Below are 17,297 nucleotides of genomic sequence, written 5' to 3'. Positions count from 1 at the left end.
TTGAGTCTTATTGGGTCTTATTGGGTCTGCTTGGCACACCTGTATTTGGGGAGTTTCTCCCATTCTTCACTGCAGATCATCTCAAGCTCTGTCAGGTTGGATGGGGAGCGCCTCTGCACAGATATTTTCAGGTCTCTATTCTAGTTGGATTCTAGTTGTGCCACTCAAGGACATTCAGAATCTTGTCCCGAAGCCCCTCCTGCATTGTCTTGGCTGTGTGCTTAGGATCGTTGTCCTGTTGGAAGGTGAAGTTTCACCCCAGTCTTAAGTCCTGAGCGCTCTGGAGCAGGTTTTCATCAAGGATTTCTCTGTACTTTCTCCATTCATCTTTTCCTCGATCCTGAATAGTCTCCCAGTCCCTGATGCTGAAACACCGCACAGCATGATGCCGCCACCACTATGTTTCACCGTAGGGATGGTGCCAGGTTTCCTCCAGACGTGATGCTTAGCATTCAGGCCAAAGAGTTCAATCTTGGTTTCATCAAACCAGAGAAATTGTTTCTCACTCTGGAGCGCTATCAGAGTGACAATTGGGTTCTTGGTAACCTCCCTGACCAAGGCAATTCTCCCCCGATTGCTTAGTTTGGCCGGGCGTCCAGTTCTAGGAAGAGTCTTTGTGGTTCCAAAATTCTTCCATTTAAGAATGATGGAGGCCACTGTATTCTTGGGGACCCTTATGCTGCAGAAAATGCTTGGTACCCTTCCCCAGATCGGTGCCTCAACACAATCCTGTCTCGGAGCTCTAGGGACAATTCCTTTGACCTAACGGCATGGTTTTTGCTCTGACATGCACTGTCAACTGTGGGACCTTATATAGACAGGTGTGTGCCTTTCCAAATCATGTTCAATCAATTGAATTTACCACAGGTGAACTCCAATCAAGTTGTAGAAACATCTCAAGGATGATCAATGGAAATAGGATGCACCTGAGCTCAAATTTGAGTCTCATAGCAAAGGGTCTGAATACTTATGGAAATAAAATATTTATTTTTTATTTGTAATACATTTGCAAAAAATATATATCTTTTTGCTTTGTCTTTACGGGGTATTGTGTGTAGATTTATGAGGGAAAAAAACAATTAAATTCATTTCAGAATAAGGCTGTAACATAACAAAATGTGGGAAAAGTAAAGGGGTCTGAATATGTTCCAAATGTACAGTCCCCTCCTTTAGGTTTTCACTCCAAACCCAGTTGTCACTAACCTGGTTCAGCTTATCAACCCGCTAATTATTAGAATCAGGAATCTATCAATCATCAACATTTGTCTGCCCTTATGGATTCACAGAAGATTTTTAATATAAGCTGTCCAGGGCTCTGTGGTGTCAAACAGAAGCTAGATATTCAGATATCCAAAGAATGTTTGTTTATTTGTCAAAATCTAAAATAGAGGAGATTGTACACTATTTAATGCTAACTCAAGAGAACAACAATGTTATATGGTAACAGTAACATACAAAAAGAATTGTATGAAACGTGTAGTACAGTTCAATGTGTCAGAGTGTGTCTCAGGTGTAGAGACACACAAGTGCCGAGAACTGTAGCTACAGATTGTTACACCAGATAATGTGATTTACCCAAAGATTTTTTGCCGACATCTTGTCTATTTCAAGTCTTCTCTCACAGAGCTCTATGTCATGATGACAGATAGCTGTCTCGATCAAAGTGTGAGAAGACTTGAAATACGCACGATGGTGGCGCACATAGTTTGATTACTTGATGGAGCAAGTATAACATTTTTAATAACATTTTGAGAGACTCCTGTTTCCCCGAATCAAGGACAAAGATGGCACCGCTAAGGCTGATTTCTCAGGAATGGATACCAAAATCAAATCAAAATCAAAATCAAATCACTGCTGTTATCTGGTGTAACAATCTGTAGCTAAGAGAACTGGTGATCAGCAGATGATGGGAGAGGTGGCCATGATAAAATTGCCATTCCAAAGAAACACAGTAAGATCAGGGAATGCTTGTAAAACTGTGGGAGGAGTGTTGTCATGATCAAACTGCCATTTAGCTCCTCGTGAGTCATCTTCTTGAAATCCAGCGCAATGTCTAATCGCTCGAGATGGATACAGCTCACAGGATACAGTTCTGCTACAATGACACTCGCAGGCAAATGAATCCTGTTTCTGTGTCTAGAATCCACTCCAGGAAGTTGTCCAGGCACCAAACGGTGTTGTCTTTAAGACAGAAAAATAATCATTATACTCTATTGAACAGTTTGAGCAAACAGTTGAACCGTGCCAGCATAACATCAACATTAAGGTAGACTAGTTGAACACGCATACATGTGCACAGGCAGAGAGATTACATTTACATCAAGATCTAGCCTAATAGAAAGAAATATGGCATAACCCTCAACCATTTTACAGTGACCAGACTGTACAAATGTGCCTGGGTAGGTAGGCAGACAGTATCTACCTACAGCCATGTCTATCAAGCATGCTGTGGGAAATATTTGTTTATAGTAAAACCAGCTGCAGTTTTAGAGATTTACAACAGTAAATTGTTCTATTATTGTTTCTCCTCACTGTTTTCTAGTAAATTTATGTAGCTAGCTGGCTGGAAGGTCATAATCATAACCAATTTCAACCTTTGTCAATTACGGTACATACTGTAGCTAGTTAGTCAAATTATTTCCAGTTGCTGATGTTACACGTTTGCTAACAAGTTACAAATGTGAGGCGTGGCGCATAACAAGTTAGCAGGCGCTAACCTTTGCTGGTCAACCTAGCTTTAGGTGGGTGGGTGTAACATTGTAGCTTGCTGTTTAGTAGCTAGCCACATCTACGACATATCTATCGAGACACCAAAGATCTCTGATTGTAAAACCACTTCTATTTTTAGTCATCGATTTGGCTGTCGGTAGTTGTTTAGCTAGCTGACTTAGCTAGTTAGCGAGATAGCTAGCTTACTACATAAGTTAGCAAAGAGAAAAATAATTAGATTTCCCCCCACTGTAATACGTTTGTTTGCCAGCAATACACAATATGGGTTTCAGTAGATGAACTGATTACTTGATGTAGATAAACTAAAGTTAGCTAGCTAGCTAGGTGGCTTTCTGGAAAAATAACTTACTTAGCTAGGCACTGTGTTTGTCATCTGCCCTCTTGGTGCTGGCATCGGCTGTAGCTGAGCTTCTAACATTAGCTAAATCCAACTCTTTATTTAGAATCTATATTCCGGTTGAAACATGTATGGTTGAATGTCACCATGTAGCTAATAGATGCTCCATTGTCGAATTCTTGTTGAAATGTGACAGCTTGTATATTTGGAAATGAATCTGGGTTAACCCTAACCCAATACACCGGAAGCCGTCATTGGGTGTATGATTCAGCTTGTGAGTTCCTGACCTGTCTTCCTCCTGGGCAATTACATCTCACTGTCCTCGAAATGCCGCAGACATAGTGAAAACAAGCCCAGGTTCCCCCAGGGTGAAATTCCCCTTTAATACACGCTCCGCAGGCTCAGCGGCTCCAGAGACGTGCCCCGACCCTCAACTCTCTGTCATGTGCGCAGGGAAATAGATCACGAGCATAGAGAAGGAAAAAAAAAACATATTTAGAACTGATAATTGATTGCAATAATGAATGCAATTAATTGATTGTTGAATGTTATGATGGACACAGATTTGTAGAACCAAAACATACACAGCCTCTGCTCAACAAACTTCAACTCGAGAACAAATCGTTTGGGGGTGGGCTGCAGTTCACGAATGACATTGTGCTTATCACCCTCACGGCAGTCATTTAAGAGTCCTTCACAATCTAGACCGGTTGCGGCCACAACCACACCTCATTTCAAATGTATGAAGAAATAGGCTACTCTTATTTGTATGCCTAAGCAATCCACACATGTACATTGTTTATAGCACACATTTACATGTCTCAGTCACAAATGACAGCTCCAATAAGCCCGCTATGGTGAACGAGATGTGAACGAGAGACTTGCAGAATTATGACTTTCGATTTTTCAGTTAATCGTTCTGCATTAGGGGGTCCTCCTGTGTGCTCTGGGCATTACTGACTCAAATTAACGAAAGGAGTCGAACAATTTGTTCTTTTGACTAAACGAGTTGAAAAAATCTTAGTCAATAAAAAGAGACAAACCTCCCATCACTACCTTGCACACACCCTTTCCCCCTCTCTCTCCTAGAGAGGAAACAAAATAAGCCTCTTGTTCCTCCTTCCTCTCTTCTTTCTGATTGGCATGACTCCCTCCTCATTCCCGTATGTATGTATGTGGGTGTGTGCTTGTGTGTGCGTGTGAGAGAATGTGTGTGCGTGTGAGAGAATGTGCGTGTGAGAGAATGTGTGTGTGCGTGTGAGAGAGAGTGTGTGCGTGTGAGAGAGCGTGTGTGTGCGTGTGAGAGAGTGTGTGTGTGTGTGGTAAAATGGCATGTCTGCGTGTGTGTGCTGGTCCACGTGTGTGTTCTGGGAGTGTGTCTCAGAGAGAGCTTCTGTAGCAGTTCCTTTTCCCCAATGCCTCATTACCACTTCTTAGGCTTGTAATTACTAGGTGACACAGGTCCCAGCAAGCCCTCTGCGCAAACACAAACACTAGCGTTGCCAGAGAGGGCAATTAAATCACAATCATCTCCATTACTCTTCACTTGAGGACACGATTGCAGAAAAGCGGAGCGATTAAGGGACTTAACAGTTACACTTTGAAGTATTCTATTTTTTTAAGCATATAAGATTAGGTTTTTATAATTCATAGATTATCTTTATATATATATATTTTTGTTGTATGTACATTTGTTCATTTGTACACATACAAAAACAAAATGGCATTGGAAAATGGTGTTTCCCCATGCCTCTTCCTCTCCGCTGCAAGGAAGACGAGCCTACGTCCCACCCTGTTCCCTATTTAGTGCACTACTTTTGACCAGGGCCCAAAGGGTTCTGGCCAAAGGTAGTGCACTATATCGGAATAGGGTGCCATTTGGGACACAGCTCGTGCCTCTAACGTGTGCGGTTGTCTCTCAGACTGACATGGATTAGGAGACACTGACCGCAGACTGACCACTGTAGGAGCACATCTTCAGCTAGAGCTCTAGTGCCGATGGCCTCATTGTCCAAGTGTCCAATTGAGATCCACAGAATGTAGCCACTAGCCAACACAGAAAGAGTGACAGCACATGAGATATAGATACACACAGGCAAGAGAAGGGATTGCTACAGGGAGTATCCCACAAACCAAGGTCACAAGGACGGTGGAAGTCCATGATCCATGGGAGGAATCTCGGTAACACTTTACTTGACACCCAGCGTCATAGCACGTTATGACACGGTCATTACCATGTTATAATATGTCATAACACTATCATGACACATATATTTAGACCTGTGTGGACATATATTGCGTTATTCTATGGCTGGTTATGACACCTACATAAGAGTGTTAAAACTCACATAACCTACCACACAAGGTAAAACATTCCATTACACCATAGCCTACATGTCAACAGTATCTTTATATTGTAAACTCAGCAAAAAAAGAAACATCCCTTTTTCAGAACAGTGTCTTTCAAAACTAATTCGTAAAAATCCAAATAACTTCACATATCTTCATTGTAAAGGTTTTAAACACTGTTTCAATGAACCATAAACAATGAATGAACATAGCTGTGTCTTAACAACCGTTCCACAGGTGTAACAGCTTTCTACTGACTCTGAAAAACACCAAAAGAAAGATGCCCAGGGTCCCTGCTCATCTGTGTTAACGTGCCTTCGGCATGCTGCAAGGAGGCATGAGGATTGCAGATGTGGCCAGGGCAATACATTTCAATGTCCGTACTGTGAGACGCTTAAGACAGCGCTACAGGGAGACAGGACGGACAACTGATCGTCCTCGCAGTGGCAGATCACTTGTAACATCACCTGCACAGGATCGGTACATCCGAACATCACACCTGCGGGACAGGTACAGGATGGCAACAACAACTGCTGAGTGTGCGTTCCTGGTGTAAATCTCTCCATCAGTGCTCAGACTGTCTGCAATAGGCTGAGAGAGGCTGGACTGAGGGCTTGTAGCCCTGTTGTAAGGCAGGTCCTCACCAGACATCACCGGCAACAACGTAGCCTATGGGCACAAACCCACCGTCGCTGGACCAGACAGGACTGGCAAAAAGTGCTCTTCACTGACGAGTCGCGGTTTTGTCTCACCAGGGGTGATGGTCGGATTTGCGTTTATCATCGAAGGAAAGCATCATCGGAATGAGCTTGTTGTCATTGCAGGCAATCTCAACGCTGTGTGTTACAGGGAAGACATCTTCCTCCCTCATGTGGTACCCTTCCTGTAGGCTTATCCTGACATGACCCTCCAGCATGGCCTCCAGCATGGCCAGCGAAGAGCCCGGATCTCAATCTGGGACCTGTTGGATCGGAGGGTGAGGGCTAGGACCATTCCCCCGAGAAATGTCTGGGAACTTGCAGGTGTCTGGGTGGAAGAGTGGGGTAACATCTCACAGCAAGAACTGGCAAATCTGGTGCAGTCCTTGAGGAGGATATGCACTGCAGTACTTAATGCAGCTGCTGGCCACACCAGATACTGACTGTTACTTTTGATTTTGACCCCCCCTTGTTCAGGGACACATTATTCCATTTCTGTTAGTCACATGTCTCTGGAACTCATTCAGTTTATGTCTCAGTTGTTGAATCTTATGTTCATACAAATATTTACACATGTTAAGTTTGCCGAAAATAAACGCAGTTGACAGTGAGAGAACGTTTATTTTTATGCTGAGTTTATATATTTTGCTTTTAAATTATCATTGTTATTGCAAACATGTTGATGTCAGACATTCACCTACCCCAATGTTTTGTTGCTGATGACTGGGATGAATGAAGGAGCAGATTTCAGCAGCAGGACAAGACACCCTCTTTGTGACTGATGACTGATATAAGGGCATGTACGTGTGATAGGCCTATCTGGCTGATATGATTATGATGGTCATAATGCTTCATGACAGTGTCATAAAGTGTATTTTCTCAGTTCCAAGTAAAGTGACACAGGCTGGTCATAATGCTTCTTGACAGTGCCATAAAGTTATTTTAAAACAAAGGATTTCAGAAACAAACTTTCAAACGAAAGGAATCTTCTTGGCAGGGAAAAAAACTAATTTGAATAAATGTGGGTTTTGGCACTCTTATAACCAGCCATAAAACAACACAATATATATCACAACATGTGTAACCGTATGGGTCATGACAGTGTTATGACCATATTATGACAGTGTTATGACAAGTCATGTCAGCTGTTATGACATATTATGACATGGTTATGAATGTGTCATGAAACTGGCTGTCAAGTAAAGTGTTATCGAAATCTCATGGGCGCAACTCAACTTAGAGTGCAACTGTATCCGCGTCTAGTAGTGTGGGCTTAAGCTTGAATTAAACTGAAGGATACTAAGGTGGAGGGACCACGGGTAGTTGGTAGATGAACCCATGTAAAATACAGTATGTAGGCCTATGCCACTTTGCCCCAACAGCCCCCCTCTCCTCTCTACCTCTGCTGTGCCTATACCTCGTCCCTTCTTTCTCCATGACAAGTCTCTCTCTCTCTACTTCCTCCTATAGCGCCACGTTGAATTCAGTGACCAGGAAGTCCACGTGGTCCCTCTCGTTGGTCTTGAAGGCCTCTGCGATGAGGCGTGCGGCGTCCCTGTGCTCCCGGCCCCTCAGGGAAGCCCCGTTCACCTCCAGGATCACCTGACCCACCCGCAGCTGCCCGCAGTTATGCGCCGAACCGCCCCTCTGAGTGAAAGAAAGAGATTGGGGGAGAGCGAGAGAGAGGAAGACCAACAAAGTGAGTGATGAAGAGAGCACAAACAGATGTCAAATGCTCATTGGCGATTGGTCACCATTACAACTGCTAACGAACCAGGAAGCAAAAGGACCTTTGTGATCTCATCTCTCACCACAGTTCCAGTCCATTAAATGCCATGCATTATCTGCATGATTATCACTATACGTTTTGTTATTTAGAGCATTATTGGTTCTCTTTTTTTACCGAGCCGGCCACAATTACTCCCGGCCACTGGAGCGACATGGAGATGCCTGTGATAGGGACTGCAGCAGCAGCAGCTCAGGGAGAGTGGTACGGAGTGATAGTGGCCGCAGCGGCGCCTTCACTCTACATGGCTACTGGCCTGGAACGTTCACCACATCGTGGACTGCGCTGACCTGGGAGACTGAAGCTACAAGAGGAAAACTAACGTTACTACTAAAAGACTATTGTAGTGCTGTAGGGCCCGGGGAGCACCAGACGGACCTAGATATGATTCCCAAATGTATCATCCTGAATGAAGCAAACGTCCTAGGTGTTGTGAACGGTTGTGAATACTCTATATGTGTATACGTGTGAGTGTGGTGTGGTGTGAGTAAGCAATCGTTCAGGAATGTTGCTAGGGTATGATGTGAGCCCTGTTTACAGTCATTGATATGGCTTGTAGCTCTGAGTCTGCGTCCCAAGGATGTGCTTTGGTCAAAGGTAGTGCACTACATAGGAAACAAGGAGCCATTTGGGACGCATAGCTCCAAAGGTGATTTCGAGCCAATTAACGCCCAGTCCTATATTAACCTCCCTGATAATGGCATGGGTTCTTCACTGGAACTACAGTGGAATGGGAGAGGTTATGATTGGACCATCCGACCCCCCCAACCAATATCAATGCTGATGAGGCCGTGTCCCCTGCGACTGATTGTGGACACTGTGATGTCATGGTAGGGGAGCGTGTCAGCGCCACGTTGATATGAAAATCAGCCTGGTTGGCGAGCACGCTCGGGTACCTTGTGCCGACTCCCAACTCCTAAGATAGTGAAAAGCGGAAAAAAAACACATAAATAAAGAGAAAGGGGGGATTAGACAAAAGAGAGGAGAGCGCGTCCATATATCATGGCTCATGCATTTTGTCTGTGCATTTCCATTACAGCCGTTGATGAGGAGAGCTACGGTCCTGGAATTAAAACCCACTCATGCCTGTCTGTCGCTAGCCCGCCTCTCTCTCTCTCTCTCTCTCTCTTCCTCCCCTATCTCCCCTTCTCTGCACCCTTTCTCAGTCCACGTCCCCTTTATTATTAACACACTGTATAACATATTCTCTCCTGTCTCTGTATATCTCTCACCTCTCCCTCTCTCCCCTCCCTCTCTCCCTCTCTTTGATTTTGAATATGCTGATTTCCCAGCAAGAGCCTTTGTCGCACTCCTCGCAATCAGTGGCTCTTTTATTTTTCATTAGCCTTTCACGCCGTTCTCACCAAAGCATCTTTCGAGCTGGGGCTTTCAGTGGTTCACTGAACTCCAGAGAACAGCACAGCTCCCTCCCCAGCCCTCCTCTCTCCTCAGTCTTTATGCTAATCAATAGAGGCACAGACAAATCAGAGCAGAACAGAGCTACAGCCAGACTCACTGTTACTACCCTCAGCTTCTTATAGCTGTGGCCTTCAGCCAAGGTGGCAACACTGTTATTCCACATAATGGTCAGTGCTCTCAGTGGATGTACTCTTTCAGGTAAAGGGAGAGAACATGCTCAACTTTTATCTTCTTGCGTAAACAAACGAAAGGGTGCTTGGAACAAAGCTAAAAACATTTTCATGTACTCTTAGAGTAATCCATTCATGTCAAGCACCTGGCAAGGTTCAAACATTTGGGGTATCTCAGATTGTTCTGGCAATATTCACGTAGAAACTTCATTGGGAGGGAGAATGTTTGACCTGATTTTGATATTTTACAACTTTTTTTTATCAGGATGAAAGTGGCCATTTTAGGCCCTTACCTCCTGTAAGACCCTGTGATCCGAGAACTGTACACGATACAGACAACATCTTGGTGACGTTATACTGCTCTAACATATGCAGTATGTCTAGATTCCGAAATAGAAATGCTCACATTCATTTATTCAACATTAAATATATTAATAGTGACATCTCAAGAGTACAATTTTGGATTTTGTCTTTTTAAGACATTATTTGGAACAATATACGTACTCTACAAGTACATCACATTTCCAGAGAGGCTGGAAAGTTCTGATCCATTTTATGAGCACCACCATATTTGAGAGCACATAAGAAGCATAATGTCACCAAGATGTTGTCTGTTTCGTGTACAGTTCACAGATCAGAGGGTCAAACAGAAGGTATGCATAGGACTAAAATGGCCACTTTCATCATTAAAAAAAATGTGTGAAACAAATGTACAAAGCCGATCAAAACATCCTTCCTCCCAATGACGTTTCTATGTCAGAATTGCCAGAACAATCTGAGATACCAAAAATATTTTCGGGCCATCTTGAGCTAGCCCCCAACAGCCATCTTACCTCAGCCACGAGATCACAGAGTTTATGTTCGACCCTGTTGCCATGGCTACTGCAATATTTGAATCTAAACCCCTCCCTCTTTGCAGCAGTTTCTCGCTAGCATACCAACACAGAACGTGCCATATGTGTAGTGGAAGGTAGCCTAGTGGTTCGAGAGGTTAGAGCATTGGGTCGGTAACCGAAAGGTGGCTAGTTTGAATCCCAGAGCCGACAAGAAAACATCTGTCGATGTGCCCTTGAGCAAGGCACTTAACCCTGATTGCTCCAGGATTGCCATTGAATGGCAGACCCTGGCTGTGACCCCACTCTCTGAGGGTGACACATTTCCAATAAACACTTGTGTTCTAAAGGTTATAAACCTATAAGTTATGTTTGAGTTCTCTACTTCCAGCATGTAAACGCAGACTGATCTGACAGAGGCTGTGTTGCGTTGCCAGGTGTTGAAGAGGAGGCAGCACGGACCAATGACAGCGCAGAGTCGCAAAACAGTACAATGGTTGGATCATTTCTGACAGGTGCAGGGGATTGCCGGGCAAACTGTCATTTTGGAGATGACTTGAGATGGAGGGATGTTAGGCTGTTTGACACCCACCTGTATGGTGACGATGCGTGGCAGGGGCTGGCGTGTGTTGGCACCCCCTTCGATGGCGATGCCGAGGGTGGTGGCACTCTTTGCCACCCTCACTAGTGTGGAGGTGGGCTCCAAGAGACCCGGCTGCAAAAAGACAGAGAGAGAGAGAGAGGGTGGATAACATAACTCAGCTTTTTTACTCAAATATTCACCTTGGAGAGCCTGGTCTGCCTGGTCTGACCATGTACACCTATCTTTTGCACCTTTGTTACCTATTGGTCCACCCATTCAGTTTGGAACGAATCAACAATTTCCCTTCCACCCAACCACCAATCAGCAATAAGCATAAAGGGACAGGCAGAGGAAACGAGAGACCTCTACTGCAGTATGAGATGTGATTGAATGGATGAGAAACCATTGAAAGGACACAGAAATGAGTCAATGAGCAAAGAAAGAAAAACTATGTGCACAAAGAGAGAAGAAAACACAAAGAAATCACAGTTAGGATTGAGAACAAGCCCCAAGACAAAGGGAGAAGTGAAAGAAGACAACTTGGCTCTATTTCTCTTCTTGTCATTCTTGTCACATTTGGCTCCCCCCCAACCATCCATCATCCATCCATTCATCCATCCAGTCAACCCTCCATCCATCTCCCTCTTTTCTCTCTCTGTGTCTTCTCTCTTCCCGCTGGTGTGTCCTCCTCACCGGTTTGGAGGGGGTGCCCCCTCCTGCCCCCTGGGGATGTCGTGGGGGGCGTATGCGGGCGGGACGGGGACTGCTTTCCTTGCTGAAACGCCCTGACTCGCCAATGTCCACCCCGCTGTCCTCGCTCAGCGTCTGTCCACTGTCTGACAGCTGGGACAGGTTGGCACCTGGGGGGTGGGGGGATGGGTGCAGGAGGTTAGAGACTGGCATAGGGACACACTCAGGTAGAAACACATACACCCATGAGTACACATAGACATGCACTTCCTCTTATTTGTGTAACCAATCCTTTGCGTCCAAATCAGCTCTCATGGTTTTCGGAGTCCAACTTCCAACCTCCTCCCTTCAGTAATCCTGGCTGTCCCCCATGCCTCTTACCTCGTGCCTGGGGGAGTGACCGAACCTCGTTGACATCAGACTCTGCATTGGGCCTATGGACCTCCACCATGACAAAGTGCTGTTTGTTGGAGCCAGGGGAGGACTTGTCCTGGCTGTGGGGAAGCGGAGGGGGTGCGGATGGGGCAGTGAGCGGCGGCGGAGGGGGGAGATGGAGAGGGGGCGGCAGGCTTGGTGGTCCTAGTAGGGGACTGGACTCGGGGGAAGGGGCCTATAAGGTGCTTGTTGACCATGGAGAGCTGGGCAGTTGCCATCTCCTTCTTAGGGGGCAGAGGGGTCCCTCTTAGGGGGACTGAGAGATCCTTTTGGAGGGGACCTTGGGTGAGGAGGGGGTCCTTGCTCCACCCTCTGGTCAATGGCGGGGTTACGGGAGGGGGCGGTGAAGTAGAGCCCGGAATGGGAAGATTCGGAGGAGGGAAGCTTTTGACCTGGTCCCGTCTGCTGGGGCGTCTCTGCACCCCTGGGGGGGGTGGGGGTTTGAAGGTGGGGGAGATTCGGATGTGGAGTGCACCTCATCCTAAGGTAAGAGGAGAACAAATAAATCACATTCCCCTCATCCCTTAAAACACTCATATACTACAGCACATCTCATCATTCCACACACACACACACACACACACACACACACACACACACACACACACACACACACACACACACACACACACACACACACACACACACACACACACACACACACACACACACACACACACACACACACACACACACACACCACCAACTGTCACGCCTCAGAACTCAACACAGCTGAATTAGTCAGGCCAGGACTCAGGTCTTTGTGTAACCTCAGGCTACACCTTCCCAGTCCGCGGCAACAAGCTCTCCCCTCCAACCAAAACCAACGGTGAAATGAACAACGAAAACAGCAACATGAGTGGCCAGAGAATGAATGAAGTGATTGGTGAAAATAAATAATAAGAGAAAGCAATCAGAACTAACACAAATATGTTCTGGCTGAATGGAGTTCAAGTGTTTTTAAGACTCTTCAGGTCTCTGCTTTCTGTGTCCCATATTACATCACCTTGGAACCAACACAACCTCCCATCAACATCAGTTACTGTTGCTCTGGTAACCGTGGTAGGTGATTATAGCTTTTACCTCAGGTGTCAAACAGAGAACTAGTTCCTCCTTAGTAAGGAGGGAGTAGGAGGAGGAGGAGGAGGAGGAGGAGGAAGAGGGTGTGAACTAATATCTGTCTGTAAACAGACTCCTCCACAAGAAAGAAAGAAAGAAAGAAAGAAAGAAAGAAAGAAAGAAAGAAAGAAAGAAAGAAAGAAAGAAAGAAAGAAAGAAAGAAAGGGATGAAGGCTCTATATATACACATATTATGCTGTTTAATATACAGTGGGGAGAACAAGTATTTGATACACTGCCAATTTTGCAGGTTTTCCTACTTACAAAGCATGTAAAGGTCTCAAATTTTTTATCATAGGTACACTTCAACTGTGAGAGATGGAATCTAAAACAAAAATCCAGAAAATCACATTGAATGATTTTTAAGTAATTAATTAGCATTTTATTGCATGACATAAGTATTTGATCACCTACCAACCAGTAAGAATTCTGGCTCTCACAGACCTGTGTAAGGACATTAGGGATAAAATTGTAGACCTGCACAAGGCTGGGATGGGCTACAGGACAATAGGCAAGCAGCTTGGTGAGAAGGCAACAACTGTTGGCGCAATTATTAGAAAATGGAAGAAGTTCAAGATGACGGTCAATCACCCTCGGTCTGGGGCTCCATGCAAGATCTCACCTCGTGGGGCATCAATGATCATGACGAAGGTGAGGGATCAGCCCAGAACTACACGGCAAGACCTGGTCAATGACCTGAAGACAGCTGGGACCACAGTCTCAAAGAAAACCATTAGTAACACACTACGCCGTCATGGATTAAAGTCCTGCAGCGTACGCAAGGTCCCCCTGCTCAAGCCAGCACATGTCCAGGCCCGTCTGAAGTTTGCCAATGACCATCTGGATGATCCAGAGGAGGAATGGGAGAAGGTCATGTGGTCTGATGAGACAAAAATAGAGCTTTTTGGTCTAAACTCCACTCGCCGTGTTTGGAGGAAGAAGAGGGATGAGTACAACCTCAAGAACACCATCCCAACCGTGAAGCATGGAGGTGGAAACATCATTCTTTGGGGATGCTTTTCTGCAAAGGGGACAGGACGACTGCACCGTATTGAGGGGAGGATGGATGGGGCCATGTACCGCGAGAACTTGGCAAACAACCTCCTTCCCTCAGTAAGAGCATTGAAGATGGGTCGTGGCTGGGTCTTCCAGCATGACAACGACCCAAAACACACAGCCAGAGCAACTAAGAAGTGGCTCCGTAAGAAGCATCTCAAGGTCCTGGAGTGGCCTAGCCAGTCTCCAGACCTGAACCCAATAGAAAATCTTTGGAGGGAGCTGAAAGTCCGTATTGCCCAGCGACAGCCCCAAAACCTGAAGGATCTGGAGAAGGTCTGTATGGAGGAGTGGGCCAAAATCCCTGCTGCAGTGTGTGCAAACCTGGTCAAGAACTACAGGAAATGTATGATCTCTGTAATTGCAAACAAAGGTTTCTGTACCAAACATTAAGTTCTGCTTTTCTGATGTATCAAATACTTATGTCATGCAATAAAATGCAAATGAATTACTTAAAAATCATACAATGTGATTTCCTGGATTTTTGTTTTAGATTCTGTCTCTCACAGTTGAAGTGTACTTATGATTAAAAAAATACAAACCTCTACATGCTTTGTAAGTAGGAAAACCTGCAAAATACTTGTTTTCCCCACTGTATATATACAGTTCTAGTCAAAAGTTTGGACACTACCTACTCATTCCAGGGTTTTTCTTTATTTTTACTATTTTCTACATTGGAGAAGAATAGTGAAGAAATCAGAACTATGATGTATGTATACTGTATATATATAAAACTGCATATACGTTGTTTCCTCTCCCTCACTCAGTCTTGTTGTTTTTCTCCCTAACCCTCCATCTTCTGCTCTGTCCATCTTAATGAGGTTGTGGGTCTGGGTCTTACTGCAAGGCTCACCAGAGATATGTCAGGCAGCGCATCCAGACTCTCCTGAGTATCCCCCCCATTACTCTCCACCGTACTGTCATTCTGAGAGAGAGAGAGAGAGAGCGAGAGAGAGAGAGAGAGAGAGACAGAGAGTAAGAGAGGGGAAAAGAGAGAGGGGGGAGGGGAGAGAAAGAGAGAGAGGGAGAGAGAGAGAGAGAGACGAGGGGATAGAGAGACAGAGAGAAAGAAGGCATGGGGAGAAAGAGAGAGAGACGAGGGGATAGAGAGAAAGAGGGCATGGGGAGAAAGAGAGAGAGACGAGGGGATAGAGAGAAGAAAGACAGGGAGAGAGCAAGAGGAGGGAGAACGAGGGAGAGTACGTGAACAGATGACAAACACAGCTGCTTGTTTATCCCAAAGCAAATGTTGATCCAAATTGCATTTCGTAGGAGTTGCTCCATCTCTCCGTGGGAGGAAAAATAACTCAATATCATTCTAAATCTACCTTCCAATCTCAAAGTTTTAGGAGGTAGATATAGAACAAACACACACCTCTTTACCTCTGTATCGCACCTTCAAATCTCTAAGCTTGGAACGCAATACCACAGGTGGGTATTCGGCACAGACACACGACACACAACCAAAAGTGCAAACACACGAATTGAAACCAAAGATATCTGCATGGTGTTGTTCACTGTTAGTGAGTTCAAAGCAGCAGTGCCCTTCATTAAACTCTACCTGTACCAAAACCCTACTAATTATACACTCACTATCGGCACGGGGATTACTTACCTCCATCTATCTTGCACATGTGCATGGTGAGAGGAAGCTGTTAATTTATATGTGTTCGTGTGTGACAGAGAGAGAGAGAGAGAGAGTGTGTGTGTGTGTGTGTGTGTTTGTATGTGATCAGTGTGTGTATGTGATTGGGTTTGTGACTGTACACCTCATTTTGTGTCTAGTTGATAAATCCAATGTTTGTGATCCCCCAGACTCACTAATCTCTCCAAAACAGTAGCAGCAGCATTCAACTGTGACTCAAACATAAACAACTATAAGCTGGGCCACAGTCCAGACCAAACACATGCACATGCACACCTAAACACATATACACACACACGCACACACATATACACACACACAGGTCTGGAGGTCTGGCCTTGTCCATGGTGTACTATGGTAAGACAGCTGCAGCTTATCTCAACTGTCCAGAGTGTATTGAGTCTGTGTGTCTGCGCATATGTCTGTGTGTGTGTGTGTTTGCACATGCCTTGGTGTGTGTGTGTGTACGTGAATGCCGATGTGTGTGTATGCACTGCGAATAGGGAAACACATACACATACATGCATGCAAGCACACACCAGCATGCATGCTCATGTATGCCGAACGCACGCACACTCATCAGCACACACAGTCTTGTTTTACTAACCTTGTGGGTGGACACACAATTCCAAATCCTATTTCCCTATCCCCTAACCCTAAAACCTAACCTTAACCCTACACCCAACCCTAATCCCAAAACCTAACCCTAACCCCAAAACCTAACCTTAACCCTACACCTAACCTTAACCTTAACCCTACACCTAACTCATAAACCTAACCTTTAACCCCTAAACCTAATTCTAACCGTAACACTAATTATAATCTTAACCCTAAACCCCGTAGAAATGGCCTTTTTCATGGTGGGGACAGGCAAAATGTCCCCAATTTGTACATTTTTTTGGTCCCCACAAGTATATGTCCACACACATACAACACACACAGGGATACACAGAAATGTTCAAAAGGACAGTCACATCAACAGAAAAAGTTATATCCATTGTCTTTATGCAACCTGACAAATGAATGCAGACTAAAGCACTCCAAACTGTATTCACTTCAAAATTAGAGGCAGAGAATCACTGCAAATGGATGTAAAATAAGAGAATTGGCAACAACTCCTACCTCCATCATATCTATCAACCACAGCAGTCTTTCCTGGAGGTTTGAAAAGGGAGGGGGGAGTCGGGGTTAAACGGAGGAAGTTTCTAGATAAATATGTCTTTTTCATCTCTAGTGAAGGGTTTAGGCCAGGGTTTTAAAAATACATGTGGGCCTCCCAGGTAGTGCAGTGGTCTAGGGCAATGCATCGCAGCGCAAGCTGTGCCACCAGAGGCTCTGGGTACGCGCCCAGGCTCTGTCGCAGCCGGCCGCGACTAGGAGGTCCGTGGGGTGACGCACAATTGGCGTCGTCCGAGTTAGGGAGGGTTTGGCCGGTAGGGATATCCTT

The 17,297-nt window shown here is 45.1% G+C and overlaps 2 protein-coding genes across 2 annotated transcripts in view; both read right to left on the bottom strand.

The window, feature by feature from the left end:
• Positions 1–7,578: 7,578 nt before the first annotated feature.
• The window catches only part of LOC112234337 (whirlin-like), a 124,962-nt gene continuing 115,243 nt past the window's right edge, over positions 7,579–17,297 (bottom strand). The window contains exons 8-12 of the mRNA XM_042311732.1: positions 12,311–12,454; positions 12,002–12,089; positions 11,599–11,817; positions 10,915–11,037; positions 7,579–7,761 (exon numbers count right to left, since the gene is read on the bottom strand). Coding sequence (XP_042167666.1) covers positions 7,579–7,761; positions 10,915–11,037; positions 11,599–11,817; positions 12,002–12,089; positions 12,311–12,454 — 757 coding nt within the window. The remainder of the gene's footprint in view (positions 7,762–10,914; positions 11,038–11,598; positions 11,818–12,001; positions 12,090–12,310; positions 12,455–17,297) is intronic.
• Positions 11,992–15,125, bottom strand: LOC121841704 (RNA-binding motif protein, X chromosome-like). The gene is made up of 2 exons (XM_042311757.1): positions 15,059–15,125; positions 11,992–12,511 (listed from the first exon to the last, which is right to left on the bottom strand). The coding sequence occupies exons 1-2, from the start codon at positions 15,106–15,108 to the stop codon at positions 12,256–12,258; spliced, it is 306 nt and encodes a 101-aa protein (XP_042167691.1). The 5' UTR covers positions 15,109–15,125; the 3' UTR covers positions 11,992–12,255.

Source organism: Oncorhynchus tshawytscha, linkage group LG33, assembly GCF_018296145.1.
Source record: "Oncorhynchus tshawytscha isolate Ot180627B linkage group LG33, Otsh_v2.0, whole genome shotgun sequence".
In the NCBI taxonomy this organism is placed as follows: Eukaryota; Metazoa; Chordata; class Actinopteri; order Salmoniformes; family Salmonidae; genus Oncorhynchus; species Oncorhynchus tshawytscha.
The sequence above is the reverse complement of the archived record's forward strand: the minus strand, read 5'-3'. Positions and strand labels throughout refer to the sequence as shown.